The sequence below is a fragment of the Stegostoma tigrinum genome, chromosome 1 (assembly GCF_030684315.1).
Source record: "Stegostoma tigrinum isolate sSteTig4 chromosome 1, sSteTig4.hap1, whole genome shotgun sequence".
NCBI lineage: Eukaryota > Metazoa > Chordata > Chondrichthyes > Orectolobiformes > Stegostomatidae > Stegostoma > Stegostoma tigrinum.
In genome coordinates this window covers 41,893,296-41,909,875 of record NC_081354.1, presented here as the reverse complement: position 1 = coordinate 41,909,875, position 16,580 = coordinate 41,893,296, and the positions used below count along the sequence as shown (strand labels likewise).

At 42.9% G+C, this 16,580-nt stretch overlaps 1 protein-coding gene across 1 annotated transcript in view; it reads left to right on the top strand.

The window, feature by feature from the left end:
• Nucleotides 1–16,580, top strand: part of gucy1b1 (guanylate cyclase 1 soluble subunit beta 1) — a 167,670-nt gene that overhangs the window by 107,687 nt on the left and 43,403 nt on the right. The window contains exon 10 of the mRNA XM_048539724.2: nucleotides 9,090–9,327. Within this exon, the coding sequence (XP_048395681.1) occupies nucleotides 9,090–9,327 (238 nt within the window). The remainder of the gene's footprint in view (nucleotides 1–9,089; nucleotides 9,328–16,580) is intronic.

Sequence of the window (16,580 nt, the reverse complement as noted above, 5' to 3'; positions counted from 1 at the left end):
GCTAGGTTTGGTTAGAGCGGTGTGCAGTTCTGGCTACTCCACTATAGGAAGGGTGTGACTGCTCTTGGAGCGGGTGCAAAGGTGACTCACCAGGATGTTGCATGGGATGAAGCATAACAGCTATGCAGAGAAGTTGAATAAGTTCGGGTTGCTTTCTTTGAAGCAGAGAAGTTTGTGGGGGCGGGGGGGGGGGAACCCTGTTAGAGGTTATGAGGATCATGGACAGAATTAATAGAAAGCTTCTACTTCATTTTGTCAAAGGGTCAACAACAAGGAGACAAAATTCTGGATGTGAGTTTGCTCGCTGAGCTGGAAGGTTAGTTTTCAGACGTTTCATCACCATTCTAGGAACATCATCAGTGAGCCTCTGACGAAGCGCTGGTGTTATGTCCTGCTTTCTATTTATCTGGTTAGGTTTCCTTGGGTTGGTGATGTCATTTCCTGCATTGGTGATATCATTTCCTGTTCTTTTTCTCAGGGGATGGTAGATTGATTTTGGAGCCAGTGTTTTTGTTGGAGTTCCGGTTGGAATGCCATGCCATGTCACAGTTCTTGCAAGGTATTTTGTGTAGATGACGTTCGTTTTATTAAAATAAACCAAGACTATTCAACCCGAGCCACACTGGCCCCTTGTTCCCTCCACCATAGCCCCAAACCCTATTGCTGCAACATCCCTGGACACTATCATGACCAATCCAATTAACTTGCCCATCTTAGTACTGTGGGAGGGGTACTGGAGCACCTGGATGAAACCCAAGGGTGAAATTGAACCCAGTTACCACAACTTTGAAGCAGCAGGGTTGACCCCTGAGTCACCACACCTCCTCATGTCTCCCACTCTAGGCTCCCTGGCCGATGCCATGCTGTGGACCCTGATGAAGCTACCTTCCTCCTATCTAATTGACATCACCAGTGCTGCCATGATCCAACTGTCCCTTTAAAGGTAACTACAGGCAAAAACACAAATGGAGCCACATGTAGGCCAGGTAAGGATGGCAGTTTCCTGATATCTGTGAAGTAAATTGGGGTTTTCCTGACCATTGGCAATGGATTCATTGTTGCTATTAGACTCTTAATTGCAGTTTTTTTTTGTTGTTTTTGTTTTGTAGTGAATCCAAATTCCATCTGCTGTGATGGGATTCAAACCCAATTCCCAGAACATTATCTGGCTCTCTGGATTAGTAGTCCAGCAAATATACTACCAGACTATTGCTGCCTCAGTAAGCCAGTGAGTTTTGTTGAAGTGGTAATGGAAACTACAGTGGAAGCTAAAAAGCTGCAGAATAGTGTACAACCTGATCAAGGGATGGTTGAGAAGAAAGTACCAGATCTCTTTTAAAGTATTTATTTTTGTGGATCAGGTTTACTTGTGTAAGCTAGGAGGAGTAGGTTAAGAACATAATTGAGATATAGGAGCAAATCTTGTGTCTAAGATTGACATGTAATTCAGAAGGAGTATTACCAGAAATGGTGGTGATATGTGGAATTCATGGAGGGAAGAGTGGTGGTCCACGTATTAATGTGAGGTTGGTAAGTCCAGTGAGAAGTGATGGTAGGACTAATCAAGAAATTCTTGGTTTGGGAAGTACATTAATGATATAGCTAGATTACAGGGGGGAATTTTGCTTAACTTGGCTCAAAAGCCAGTGGAGAAATCGGGCAACTGAGGTATTACAGGAAGTATATGCTGGGATTTTTCCTGACTCTGGTAACAAGGTCACCAAAGCTGCAGGTTGAAACGAGGAGAATTCGAAGAATAAAGATAAGGAAGTTGAAGTTCAATTATCAGAAACCATATTTGCTGAAGTAATTGAGGATAAACAAGAACGGGAGAGAACAAACCTCAGGCTAGATGGATTACAACAGATGAAAAACAAAAGCAGCTATATACACAGAAGAATCAGAGTGTATCTCAGAATGTTACCATCATAAGAACAAAATCTTGATGAGGAAATAGAGATGATCACATATTTGGGCAGATGTGCTACCTGCAACACCTTTCTAAAGCCAACCAGTAACATAACAATGAAAATGGGTTAACACTGGGTCGAGCTTGAGGAACACAGCAAGCTAGGCAGCATCGGAGAAGCAGGAAAGTTGACATTTCGGGTCTGGATCCTTCTTCAGAAATGGAAGAGTGGGAAGGGAGCTCCGAAATAGAGAGGTGTGGGGCTGGGAAAGGTAGATAGGATGGTGATAAATTAGTGCAGGTAGGCAGCTGTGGGGATTAGTCAGTGAGTTGGGAGGAGTGGATAGGTGGGAGAGAAGATGGACAGGTTGTGTCAGGGCAAAGCGGTTGGGATGAAAGGGAGGGTTGGTCAAGGTTTGAGGTCAGGTGTGGGGAGATTTTACAAGTGATAAAGTCCACATTGAGACCATCAGACTGTAGGCTCCCAAGGCAGAATATGAGGTGCTGCTCCTCCAGTTTCCGAGTGGCATCATTATGATACTGGAAGAGGCCCAGGATGGACATGTCACCCAGGGAGTGGGAATGGGAGATGTAGTTGAAATGATTCGTGACTGGAAGGTGTTGTTTGTTGCAAGCAGAATGCAGGCTTTCTACAAAGTGGCCTCTGAGCCTCCACTTGGTCTCACCGATGTAGAGGAGGCCACATTGGGTGCAGCAGACCACACTGCCGAATGTGCAGGTGAACCTGTGATGTGGAAATGTTTGATTTTGCTTTCTTGGTTGGAGAGGAGGTCGGGGTGGGTAGGGGCAGGTGTAGCAGTTCCTGCTGTTGCAGGGAAAGGTGCTAGAGGCAGTGGGGTTAGCAGGTCCATGGGCTTGAAATGGATACTGGTTTCGAGGTGATCAACAGAGATGGAGACAGAGGCCTGAGGAAGGAGGTATCAGATGGTCTAGATGAACTTGAGGTTGGGGTGAAAGGTATTAGTAAGGTTGATGAAAGCCTGCATGCTAAATGCTTTCTTCATCATCCTATCTACCTATTATGCTGCTGTAAACAAACTATATACTTGTACTCCTAGGACCCTCTGTTCCCCAATATTCCTCCAGGGCCTTTCCGTTTACTGTACAAGTCCTACCTTGGTTTGACTTTTCAAAGTGCAACACCTCACTTAACTGTATTGAATTGTATTTGCCAATCCACAGCCCACTTGCCCATGACATCGAGATCCCTCTAATTTTTGAAAACCTTCCTCGCTATCAATGCCTCCTAAATTTGTACCGTCTATAAAGTCACTAATCAAACCTTGTACATTCACATCCAAATCATTTACATAAATAAAAAAGGTCCCAGCACTGACCCCTGTGACGCACCAGTAGTCACAGACCTCCTGTCCACGAAACAACCTTCAATGATCATGGTCTGCTTACTACCATCCAGTCAATTTTGAACCCAATTAGCTAACTCTCCCTGGATCACATGCATCCTAATCTTCATGACTAGTTTGCTGTGTGCAATTTTGTCAAAGGCCTTACTAACCTCCATACAGGTAACATCCTCACAGCCATCCCTTATCCATGATCTTGGTTGCCTCTTCAAAAAGCCCTCAATGATTTGGCAGACATGACTTGCCATGCACAAATCCATGCCAACTATGCAAATGCTGATTGATCCTGTCCCTCAGTATCGTCTCCAATATCTTGCCTTCCACTGATGTCAGGCTCAATGGCCTGTGGCTGGCTTGTCTTTGATGCATTGTTTCAAGAAATATAACAACCACATGAGCCACCCTCCAGTCTTTTTTGGCACTTCCCCTGTGGCTAAAGATGAAGCAGAAATACGTGCAGTTTCTTCTCTAGCCCCCAACGTGGTCTTGGTCAGGCCCAAGGGATTTATCCACCTTTTAATGTGCTTTTAAGGCTGCAACCATCTTGTCTGGTAGTGTGCATGCAGTCCAAAACATCCCCACTTGTTTCCCTTATCTCCTTTAGCATCCATGATTCTATAATCCATAACCCTGTGAAGCCACTCATAGATGGTCATGCTGATCTTTAAGGGACGTATTCTCTCCCTAGCCACCCTCTTACTCTTAATAGAGATACAAAACTCCTTAGAATTAGCTTGTAATCTTTATCTGCCAGATCATGCTCATACCTTCTTTTAGCTCCTCTGATTTCTGTCTTAAGTCTGCTCCTACACTTTCTTATAGTCATTTAGGGGTTCACTTGAGCACAATAGCTCAAACCCATTGTTTCCTCCTCTCCTCTCCTGACCAGAGCCTCAATATCCCTCATCAGCCAGGGATCCCAACACCGAGTTTTTCCCTTTTATCCTAACCAGGATACACTGCCCCTGGACTCTTGAAATCACACTTTTAAAAGCTTCCAGTTTGCTTGTGGTTCCTTTTCCCTTAAACAGACTCCCCCTATCAACCTCTGCTAGACCCTGCCTGATATGACCCAAAATTGGCCTTGTTCCAGTTCAGCACCTTTTATCTGTCCTGTCCAATCATTTTCCATGACTGTTAAAAGTAAGAGTTATGGTCACTGGACCCAAAGTATTCTCTGACTAACATCAGTCACTTCCCCGACCTGGTTTCTTAAGAGCAGGTCTAGTGTTACGCTGCCCTGAGTAGGCCCCCCTCAAATAGACTGAGGAAACTTTCTTGGACACATTTCGAGAAATTCCACCCCATCTGGGCCTGAGTGTAATGTAAGAGAAAATATAACCTCCAGCCAATACTGCTGTATTATTCCTACAGATGTGATTTCTTTCCACACCGGATCCTCGGGTACCTGCTGGATATCTGGGGGTCTGTAATACAGTTCCAACAGAGTGACCATCCCTTGTTTTAGCTCTAACCGTATGGCCTCATTTGATGACCCCTCACGAATGTCCTCTCTCTCAGCACTGTTCTGTCCTCCTTTATCAAATGGGCAGTTCTGTCTCCATGCTTGCTTGTACTTCAGTCACGCTTGTAGTTTCTGTCTCCTGGAACATTGAGCTACCAGTCCTGCCCTTCTTTCACTGAATTTCATAGAATCCCTATAGTGTGGAAATGGGCCCTTCAGTCCAACAAGTCCACACTGACCCTCCGACATCCCACCCAGACCTATTTCTCCATAAACCACGTAATCTACACATCCCTGAACACTACAGGCAATTTAGCATGGCCAGTCCACCTAGCCTGCACATTTTGGGACTGTGGGGCGGGGTTGGGGGGGAGCGGGGCGGAGCCAGAACACCCGGAGGAAACCCACGCAGATATTGGAGAGAATGTGCAAACTCCCCGCAGTCAGTTGCTTAAAGGTGCAATCTAATCCAGGCTCCTGGTGCTGAGGCAACCATTGAGCCACTGCACTGTCTGTCCTGTTTCTGTTAAGACTATAATATCCCAGTCCCCAGAGCTAATCCAAGGTGCTCTGACCTCCTCAACTGTTATCAGTCAGGCCTTGTGCGTTGAAATCAATGCATGTTAAATCAGAAGTCTTCTCCCTCCCTCTACTGTGCCTTTGGCTATTCTGAAGAATAAATTTGCTCTTGATGGTCAGAGTGTTTTCGTCTGACTTTTCGATGGTCCCCCTCTTTAGAGTTCCATCTGCTCCATCATCACCATGTGACCGCCCCATCCTGGGTAAACTAGTTTAAACCCTCCTGGCCAGCAGGAACCAATCTCCCCACAAGGATATTGAACTGACTCTGGTTCAAGTGCAACCCGCCCCTCTTGTACAAGTCAGCTCTACCCCAAAGGGATCCCAGTGATCCAAGAACTGAAAGCTCTGCTTCTTACTCCAGCTCCTCAGCCGTGCATTCTTCTGACCTATCTTTCTATTTCTATCCTTGCTGGCGTGTGGCATTGGCAGTAATCTGGAGATCACTACCCTCAAGGCCCTGCTTTTTAATTTCTTACTTGACTCGCTGTACTACTTTGGTGGAATTCCATCCCCATGCCACTTGTACTGATGTACACAATGACCTTTGGCTGTTCACCCTTCTACTTCAGAATGTTCTTGACAATGTCTTGTGACACCAGATTCTCTTTGACCTGCTGTACGGCTGTGGTGATTGCAGTGATGTCTTCCAGAGTTCCACTGTTATAATACTCAGTTACCCTTTGATTTCTGCTTCTTTTTCCCATAAGGCAAGTGGAACGAAGTGGATCTTGCAGAATTGTGGAGTTTTGTTTTGGTGAATATGCACAGTGGCCTTTGCTCCTTTTGATAGTCTATGGATCTTCCTGAAAAACCACATTGGTATTGAATTAAGACTGCTCTCTGGCAGCCATTTTCTAATTGAAAAATGCTCAGTCAATCTCCGGTGAATCTTTCTCAACCAATTTTGGACCATCAAGCTTGGGCTTGAGGCTTTTACTATAATCACTAGTAACTGAACTAGCTGCTTCTCTGAGAGACAAGAACCAAAGTTGTACCCTTTTTACAGATTAAAGGTTCTCTGGTATAGGTTCTCCGTCTAGTTGAGGTCTTAGGCAAACTTGAGGTTTGGAGTCCAGAGCAAATGTTCTTAAAGACTGGTTCTGCAATCACTGAAATGGCTGTGGCGGTATAGATCTCCATTTGGAACTGGGTGACAATTTAACCAGATGTTTATTTTGGTTCTGATTTGGATGTTCTGATTAAATGTTTGAAACCAGATGTAGGGAGTCATTCCAGGGTGTCTGCTTTCCTTGATACTGGCTTATAAGTTCTCTTACTTGGTTTAAGTCTAGTGGGACTCTTTTATATTGTCTTGTTTGCATACAATCAGCAACTACAATGGCTTGCCAGCCCAGATTCTGGAGAAAAAAACTTTAACCATTTAGCTGAGGCTTGGCTTTGTTTTTGGTTTTGCTCTGAGCTGGCCTATAGTCCCTCTGTTCAGGATCTGTCCTGAGCGAGACTTATCAATTACCTGTACTCCAAGTGGTGTTCCCTAAGTCAGTCGGACTGGTGAGGGTGTCCACTTCCATTGGAATACTCCTGCAACTCATGCTTCACTTGCTGCATTTTCCATTATGAAGACAAGTTATAGTGGCTGTTTGAAGTTCAGTTCAGCTTTAGCTACTTGTTGCTTTTACATGGTTATATCATTAACCCCTCATACCAAACGGTGTCTCAGCATCTCATTTAAGGGTTAAACCAAAGTCGTATGCCAGTTGCCTTAACCTAATCAAAAATCCTGATATACATTCCCCTGTTTCTCAATTTGTCAAACTAAACCAGTGCCATCTCCAAAATAGAGGAGACTTGAGTTCATAATATTTCTTAACTACATCCATTAACTCTAGACTAGTTTTTGTATCTGATACCTCCCAGGGAAAGGTTCCTAATAACCAAAAAAACTGAATCTGCAAGCTGTCAAGAGAATTACTCATTGCTTTTGATCTGCCCCAGTGTCATTTACCTGGGGGCAAAAAAAAACTTTCCATCTATTGGGCCCAGTCTTCAAGCGCAAGATTGAACAAGTCAGGCTTAGCTTGATGCCAGCAATGCTTCTCCCAACTGAAAGATGACTGTTGCAAGTGAATTTCTTCAAGCATGTGCTCTTCTCTTGTCGCCACTGAAATAACTACAGAGGCTGATATCCTGTCACCCAAGGCATACTTCAGTTACGTGGAGAGAGTCCTTGAGACTAGTCCAGCTCTGAGTAAATAGGATATTGCCACTCCTGTTCTTCTCTATCACCCAGGGTTTGCTGATTTGGACTTGAAAGAGTTATTGCAATCGCATGGGAAGATATGTGGGAAGAAACCAGGAATTTATTAACACTTTCTCAAGTTAGGTAGCAAGTTTGGAAAATAGAATCTGTGCTGCAATCTAAGGCTTACATCCTGTGCCACATGCCAGTGAGGTTGGGAATAGGATGATAATAAAGTTAGTGTTGGTGCAGGAGGGAGGGCTTCATATATGTGGATCATTGGGAATCTTCCACTGCAGGTGGGATCTGTAAAAGAAAGATGGATTGCATCGAAATAAGAGGATGCAGATATCCTGGCAGGGAGGTTAGCTCGTGTTAGTTGGAAGTATTTTTTTAAACTATATTGGTTTTGGTTGGGGTGGAGGTAGAGGGTGTTGGAGGAATACCAAAACACTACATCAGTAAGTGAAATGATCGAGGAAGAGTCAGACTAAGGCCAGTAAGACTGAGGAGGGACAGACAGGGAGAGGTTGTGGGAAACAGCAGGACTGGCATTGTGACGTGTATTTCTTTTAATGCGGCGAGCACGACCAACAAAACAGATGAACTTAAAACATGGCTTAATGCATACAGCTATGATATAGCTATTACCGAGTCTTTAGTAGAGAGTGGGACAAGACTGGTATCTTAACATTTGGGGGTTTCAGATGTTTGTCCAGTTTTCCAGTTGAGAAAGGACAAGTGTCCACCTTCTTCAATGACTGCTTTTCCACATTGAGAGCCAGTCCGCAAGGTTTGCCCTGTCCTTCCTTTAGGTGCTGTTTGACCTCCCAGTCTCCTGCAGGTGCTTCATTCAACCTTGCAGCCTATTCAACAACTCCACCACTTCTTAAGCATTAATTGGCTCTGAGACAATTGGTTTCATTTAGGAATTTATTCCCCTCCTCAAATAGAGGAACAGGAACCTCTGAAATTTGAAAAATCCTGCTCCATTGTTCAATTCTATGTTACTTGAACAGTAAACAGAGCAGCTTGACTTTGCATAAGTAATATTTTTGTTTGAATTATAAAATTTTCAGCTCACTCAGGCTTTCTTCCACCACATCAAAATGAGCTGTCCAATATAATATTTATGAAAGTTTATAATACGTACACAACTCACCCAGAGAGTTGTGAGCGCATATAATACTTTGCCAGTTGTAGTTGTGGAAGCAGAGTCATTAGTGACATTTAAGCGACTGCTGGACATGGACAGCAGTGAATTGAAGGGAATGTAGATTAGGTTATTTTATTTTTGGGTTAGGATTATTCCATGGCACAACATCGTGATCCGAAGGGCCTGTACTGTGCTGTACTTTTCTATGTTCTGTGTGTAATTCTGAATGGGACCAATTTTATTAAATAACATTGACTGTTAAAGAAGTCAGTATTGAGCTAAAAAAAATGATTGACTATTTTCAAAGTATGGCTTAAAGTTAATTATGAAATTTTAATTTTTAATGTTGTGAAAACATTCCATTTATCAGAATGTCAATTTATTTTTTCCAGATTGCTGTACTCTGTTCTTCCCCATTCTGTTGCCAATGAGTTGAGACATAAACGTCCGATTCCTGCTAAACGATATGACAATGTAACAATCCTTTTCAGTGGAATTGTTGGATTCAATGCATTCTGCAGTAAACATGCCTCAGCTGAGGGAGCTATGAAAATTGTTAACCTCCTCAATGATCTTTACACAAAGTTTGACATCCTCACAGATTCACGCAAGAACCCTTATGTATATAAGGTAGGTGCACTGCTTTTAACTGAATTTAGAATTAAAATTTAGTTTCCTACATTCATTGGCTGTTTCAAAGCGCTGCTTCTGATTGGGTAGAGCAGGTTTTCTCTTGTAGAAACATGTGAGAATAATTTGAAGATTGGCTGCCTGCTGCTTACTGCCTACAGAGCACAATGTAGTTTTCAGTGTGTAAACATGTTAGTTATTGGAGGGCAGGCATGTCAGTGGAATACATTATATCAAGTAAGTGGAACTAATGAAAGGCTTCACTGCACCAGTTTAGGGTTTACATAGAGCAAGTGCAGGGATCTTGGAATGTTTGTGTCTTCAGGGCTAGTGGACTTATTCCCCAACACGCTTTCAGATGTAAACAGTCGGGGGGGGGCATAAAATAATCAGGAACTGAACTAATGCCAGGCTGCTGACCTGTTTGAAAACCCAGCCTAAAATGTCAATCAACAGGAATGATAATTGTAAAATCAGTAACCAAAATTGTCATTCCTTGTTTGCTGAGCCTAAGTTTAAAATCATAGAATTAGACAGCATTGTAGATCATTAAGCCTACCTGCCTATCACCAGCTCTCTTTTGAAAGTCCAGTTTAGATGAATCCCCTCAAGTTTTTTTTTATTCAAATCCATTTTGAAAATTAGTCATGAAGTGGTTGGCAATAATTCCAGATCTAAATAGTACTCTGCTTAACAAAGCTGTTTTCATCATCATTCCTTTTGTTGGTATTCAGTTTAGTTTTAATTTTCTTGTCTGTATCTTCTGATTCATAGAATCACAAAATTGTTACAGGATAGACGAAAACCTTTCAGCCTGCTATGTCTGCACTGTCCTGTCTGAATGAGCATTTGCCTGATGCTCCTGTTCTACCTTCCGCAGTAGGGTGGCACAATGGGTGAGTGGTTAGTGCTGCTGCCTCGCAGTGCCATGGTCTCTAGTTCAGTTCCATCCTCAGGTGACTGTCTGGTAGAGAATGCACGTTCTCTTTGTGACTGCATGGGTTTCATCCAGGTGGTCTGGTTTCCTCCCACACTCCAAAGATGTTGCTGTGTTGAATTGCCTTCAGTGCCCAGGAATGTGCAGGTTGGTGGATTAGTTATGGTAAATGCAGGGTTAGAGTGGGAGGAGAGGGTGGGTCTGGCTGGAATGGGCTTAATATGTCAAATGTCCTGCTTCCATGTCATCGAATCCTTAGTGTGGAAGCAGGACACTTGACCTATTGAGTCCAGGCTGTAAGGATTTGATCATTTTTAAGAAAAACCTATTTTTCTAACCCTGCGTTTTCTCCTTTTTTTTTTGGTTAATATGCCTCGATTTGAAATTGTCCCCATCATGGTTTTAGACAGTTCATTGTAGACCCTGAACAAACAATGCATGTAAAAGATTTTGCTTGTGTCAATTGTCTTAAATTTGTACCTTTTTTTTCTTTGCCTTACTATCAGTAGGAACAGTTCTTTTCCCGATTTATACTGTGTAGATCGCACATGGTTTATTTGCCTTTATAAAATCTCCTGTCAACCTTCTTGAAGAAAAACAATCCCAACTTCTGTAATCTATGCAGCTAAAGTTCCTCCTCTCTGGAGCTATTCTTACGAATCTTTACAAAAATTTTTGCCTCTGAAAATAGCCCCTCGCCCCCTCGCCGGAAGAAGTGGAGGAACGGTTAAATGATCTCATCAGATTTATGATCTAACAAGGTGTAGAGCTGGATGAACACAGCAGGCCAAACAGCATCAGAGGAGCAGGAAAGCTGATGTTTCGGGTCTGGACTCTTCTGAAGAAGGTCCAGACCTGAAACGTCAGCTTTCCTGCTCCTCTGTTGCTTGGCCTGCTGTGTTTGTCAGCTCTACACCTTGTTATCTCCAATTCTCCAGTATCGGCAGTTCCTACTATCTCTCATCAGATTTATGTTTCTGTTAATGAGAAGGGCAAGGCTGATTAGCTGTATAGAATGCTGGTTGACTGGAGAAAGTGAGGTTTTGGTCAAGAAAAAGAAGAATGTGCTAAGTACAGACAGCAGGGATTGAGTGAATCCCTAGAAGAGTGTAAAGGCCATAGAAGTATCCGTAAAAGGGAAATCAAGAGGCCAAAAAGAGGAGATGAGATAGCTTTAGCAAATAGGATTAAAGAAAATCCAGAGGTGTTCTACAAATATGGTTAACGACAAAGGGTAACTAGGGAGGGAATTGGGTCTCTTCAAGATCAGCAATATGTGGAACCACAGGAGATGGGGTGATACTTGAGTATTTTGCATTAGTGTTTACTATGGAGAAGGATATGGAAGCTAGAGACATTGGGGACATCTTGAAAAATGCCCATATTGCAGAGGAGGTGATGTTGGATGTCTTAAAACAACTAAAGATGGATAAATCCCCAGTACCTGATCAGGTACACCCTAGAAATTTGTGGGTGCTAGGGAGGTGATTATTGGGACCCTTGCTGAGATTTGTAGTATTGATTGATTGCATAATTGAGGTGCTGCAAAACTGGAGGTTGGCTAACATGGTGCCACCATTTCAGAAGGGTGGTAAGGAAAAGCTAGGAACAATAGAACGGTGAACCTGACATCAGTCGTGGGAAAACTTGATGTGAATTTTGAAGGACAGGACTTGCACATATTTGGAAAGGTGTGGACTCATTTAGGAATAGTGGCTTTGTGCTTGAGGAAATTGTCTTGCTAACAAGTTTTTGAAGAAGTAACAAAAAGGATTTGAAGGCAGAATGGTGGAAGTGCCCATTGGACTTCAGTAATGCATTTGATAAGGTTCTGCGTGAAGCCCAGGCAGAACTAACCATTTGGATATAGAACTGGTGAAGTTAGGAGACAGGGTGGTGGTGGTGGGGGGTTGCTTTTCAGACTGGATGCCTATGACCACTGATGTGCCACAGGCATTGCTGCTAGGTCCACTGCTTTTTGTCACTTCTTGATATCAAAGATTTGGATGTGAATATAGGAAGTATTGATAGTAAGTTTGCAGATGGCATCAAAATTGGTGGTTTAGTGGACAGCAAAAAAGATTACCTCAGTATAAAGGGATCTTGATCAGATGGACATTTAATTTAAATAAGTGAGGTGCTGAAAGGCAAAGCATGGCAGGACTTGTACACTAAGTGGTAAGGTCCTGGAGAGTGTGTCGCTTAGCAAAGCGACCTTGAAGTGCAGGATCATAGTTCCTTGCAAGTAGAGTGGCAGGTAGACAGGAAGATATTTGGTATGCTAGTTTCTATTGGTCAATGAATTGAGCATAGGAGTTGGGAGGTCATGTTGTGGCTGTGCAGGACAATGATTAGGCCACTTTGGGAATACTGTTTGATTCTGGGCTCCCTGCTATAGGAAGGATGGTGTGAAACTTGAAAGGGTTCAGAAAAGATTTAGAAGGATGTTACCGGGGTTGGAGGGCTTGAGCTTGAAGGAGAGACTGAGTAGGCTTGGGGCTATTTTCCCTGGAGCTTCGGAGGCTGAGCCTTATAGAACCTTAAAATCATAAGGTGTAGATTGGCTATTCACCCTATGTCTCTTTCCCGCAGTAGGATAGCCCAAAACTAGAGGGCATACGTTTGTGGTGAGAGGGGAAAGATTTAAAAGGAACCTGAGGGGCAGTGTTTTCATGCAGAGGGTTGTGCATGTATAGAACATGCTGCCAGAGGAAGTGGTGGAGGCTGGTACAATTACAACATTTGAAAGGCATCTGGATGGGTATACCAAGAGGAAGGATTTAGATGGATATGAGCCAAATGTTGGCAAATGGGACTAGATTAAGTTTAATCATCATATGGTCTCTTTCTATGCTGTACAGCTCTATATGACGATATGGCTGTACTGACAACCTTCTTCCCTTTTTATCATTGTAACGTATCTTTGTTGTGCAGACTTTTGGGTGCAATATACAAGTTTAAGCCTAACAATTGCATTATAAAGGTTTAACATAACTTGGTAAATTTTTGCTTTATGTCTCTGTTTTTGAAATTTTTGGTCCTGCATACTTTTTAACAGTCTTCTGAACTTCTCCAAGCACCTTTTTTGGGGATTTTTAAAAGAATGCCCACAGGTTATTCTGTTCCTGCAAACCTTTTTAATATGTCAGATAACTTTTTTTAAATTTCAAAATACATCATTTCATATTTCTCTGCGTTCTACATGTGGTTTTGGCCTCCTTTTTCTGAGAAAGGATCCTCTTGCTCTCGAAGTGCAACAAAGGTTAACCAAACTGACTCCAGAGATGGCAGGACTGATGTATGGGGAGAAATTTGACTAGGTTAGGATTGTTTTCGCTGAAATGAGCGGGGATTCCGTAGAGACTTGCCAAATTCTGACAGGACTAGGGAGGGTAGATGTTGGGACGATATTTCTGATGGGTGTTCCAGTTACTAGTGGTCTACCGCAAGGGTCGGTGTTGGGTCCACTGCTGTTTGTCATTTTTATGAACAACCTGGATGAGGGCGTAGAAGGATGGGTTAGCAATTTGCAGACGACACTAAGGTCGGTGGAGTTGTGGATACTGACGAAGGATGTTGTAGGTTACAGAGAGACATAGATAAGCTGCAGAGCTGGGCTGAGAGGTGGCAAATTGAGTTTAATGCGGACAAGTGTGAGGTGATGCACTTTGGTAGGAGTAACTGGAATGCAAAGTAATGTGCTAATGGTAAGATTCTTGGTAGTGTAGATGAGCAGAGAGATCTCGGTGTCCATGTACACAGATCCTTGAAAGTTGCCACCCAGGTTGACAGGGCTGTTAAGAAGGCGTACAGTGTTTTAGCTTTTATTAATAGAGGCATCAAATTCCTGAAACATGAGGTTATGGTGAAGCTGGTGCGGCCGCACTTGGAGTATTGTGTATAGTTCTGGTCACTGCATTATAAGAAGGATGTGGAAGCTTTGGAAAGGGTGCAGAGGAGATTTACTAGGATGTTGCCTGGCGTGGAGGGAAGGTCTTATGAGGAAAGGCTGAGGGACTTGAGGCTGTTTTCATTAGAGAGAAGAAGGTTGAGAGGTGACTTAATTGAAACTTATAAAATAATCAGAGGGTTAGATAGGGTGGATATGGAGAGCCTTTTCCCTAGGATGGTGATGGCGAGCACGAGGGGGCATAGCTTTAAATTGAGGGGTGAAAGATATAGGACAGATGCCAGAGGTAGTTTCTTTACTCAGAGTAATAAGGGAATGGAACGCTTTGCCTGCAACGGTAGTAGATTTGCCAACTTTAGGTACATTTAAGTCGTCATTGGTCAAGCATATGGACGTACGTGGAATAGTGTAGGTTATATGGGCTTCAGATTGGTATGGCAGGTCGGCACAACATCGAGGGCCGAAGGGCCTGTACTGTGCTGTTATGTTTTGTGTTCTATGGGTGTGTCCATAACCAGGAGTCACAGTTTGAGGATTCTGAGTAGATGATTTAGGATGGAGATGAGGACACCTTTCTTAACCCAGACAGTGGTGAGCCTGTAGAATTTATTACCACCGGAAGCAGTTAACTCCAAAACGTTGAATGTATTGAAGAGGTGGCTAGGTATAGCACTTGAGGTAATTGGGAACAAAAGTTATGGGGAGAAAGCAGGATTAGGCTGTTGAATTGGATGAGCGGACATGATTGTGATGAATGATGGAGTAGGCTCAAAGGACCAGATGGTAGCCTCCCGCTTCTATTTTCTATTTTTTTTCGGTAAGTTTCACCTGCTCATTGCCCACATGAAACAAATTCTGTTCTCTGAGCAAAAACAAGTCGGATACTTAGCATCTGTTAAAATGATGCATTTCTTAATGTTCTAATCCTTAAAATTTCAAAGCAAAGGCAGCCTTTTAATATGTTCCTTGGGACAAGTGGGCAAAATGCCCTAATGCTTACATGCAGTGCTACCCAATGACTGCAACACAGCTAATGGATTTTCCATCCAAGATGGAAATGAGGAGGAACTTAATTTCCATCTATATTGTTTAGACTTCTGTGCTCAGTTAAAGAATTTCAGGTGGCTTAGTCATTAAATATATTAGAGGTTAAATTAGACAGATTTTAGACCCAACAAAAGTCAAAAGGTTTGGAGTGGAAGGAGGGGTGGAATGGTAGCAGAAAAGTTGACTTAAGGTCACAACAAGATCTTAATGAATGTCTGGGCAGTCTCAGTGGGATGAATGGCCTGCTTCTTAGAATCTTGTCATGGATGATCATTGACTTACAGACAGCAAACAGCATTGGGCAGTATTGTAACTGTATCCACCTCAATCACTTCTTCCGGCAGCTCGTTCCATACATACGCCACCCTCTGAGTGAAAAGGTTACTCTTTCTAAATCCTTTTTAAAATCTGCCCCTTCTCTCCTTAAACTTATTCCCCAAAATTTTGGACTCTCCTGCCCTAAGAAAAACACTTGGGCTATTCATCCTATCCATGCCCCTCATGATTTTATAAACCTCTTGGCCTCTAATGCTCCAGAGAAAAAAGCCCCACCTATTCAATTCTCCCTAAAACTCAAACCCTCCACTCCCAGCAACATCTTTGTAAATCTTTTCTGCACCTCAAAGTTTAACAAACTTCCTATAGAAGGACAACCAGAATCAGACACAGTATTCTAAAAGTGACATCACCAGTGTCCCGTACAGCTGCAACATGATGTCTCAATCTTGTACTCGGTGGTATGACTGATGAAGGGGAGCATGCCAAATGCTGCCTTCACTGTTTACCTGTGACTCTGGGTTTCAAGGAACTGTGCACCGGCACCCACTATTTTATTTGCATGATTAATATTATGGATACACATGAAGGGAATTGTTTGATTAAATACTTTGAGATTTCAAAAGTATTGGAAGAAATTTAGATTACTGGAGCACCTGGGTTAGGGAGGAATCAAACATCTGCAAACATTTTGTGAATAAATTCAGTACTGAGTATAAGTTTGACACCCAGTTTTGTACTTCAGAATTAGCATTCAGAGCAGTGTCTCGTTTATGTCGTCTACAATAAAGTTTGATGAAGATGGGCACTGACATGTTCAGTGCCATAGAAGGCCTGACCCTGCCAAGGATTATAGAGGAACCCAGTGCGAACATTATTCACAACTTTGCACATGTCTTAAAGCCCATTCCTTCCAGTATTGAAGAGTTGTCCATTGCCATTAGCTTTGCCAACTATAATGCATGGTCTGTGATAATGGGAACTGCAGATGCTGGAGAATCCAAGATAACAAAGTGTGGAGCTGGATGAACACAGCAGGCCAAGCAGCATCTCAGGAGCACAAAAGCTGACGTTTTGGGCCTG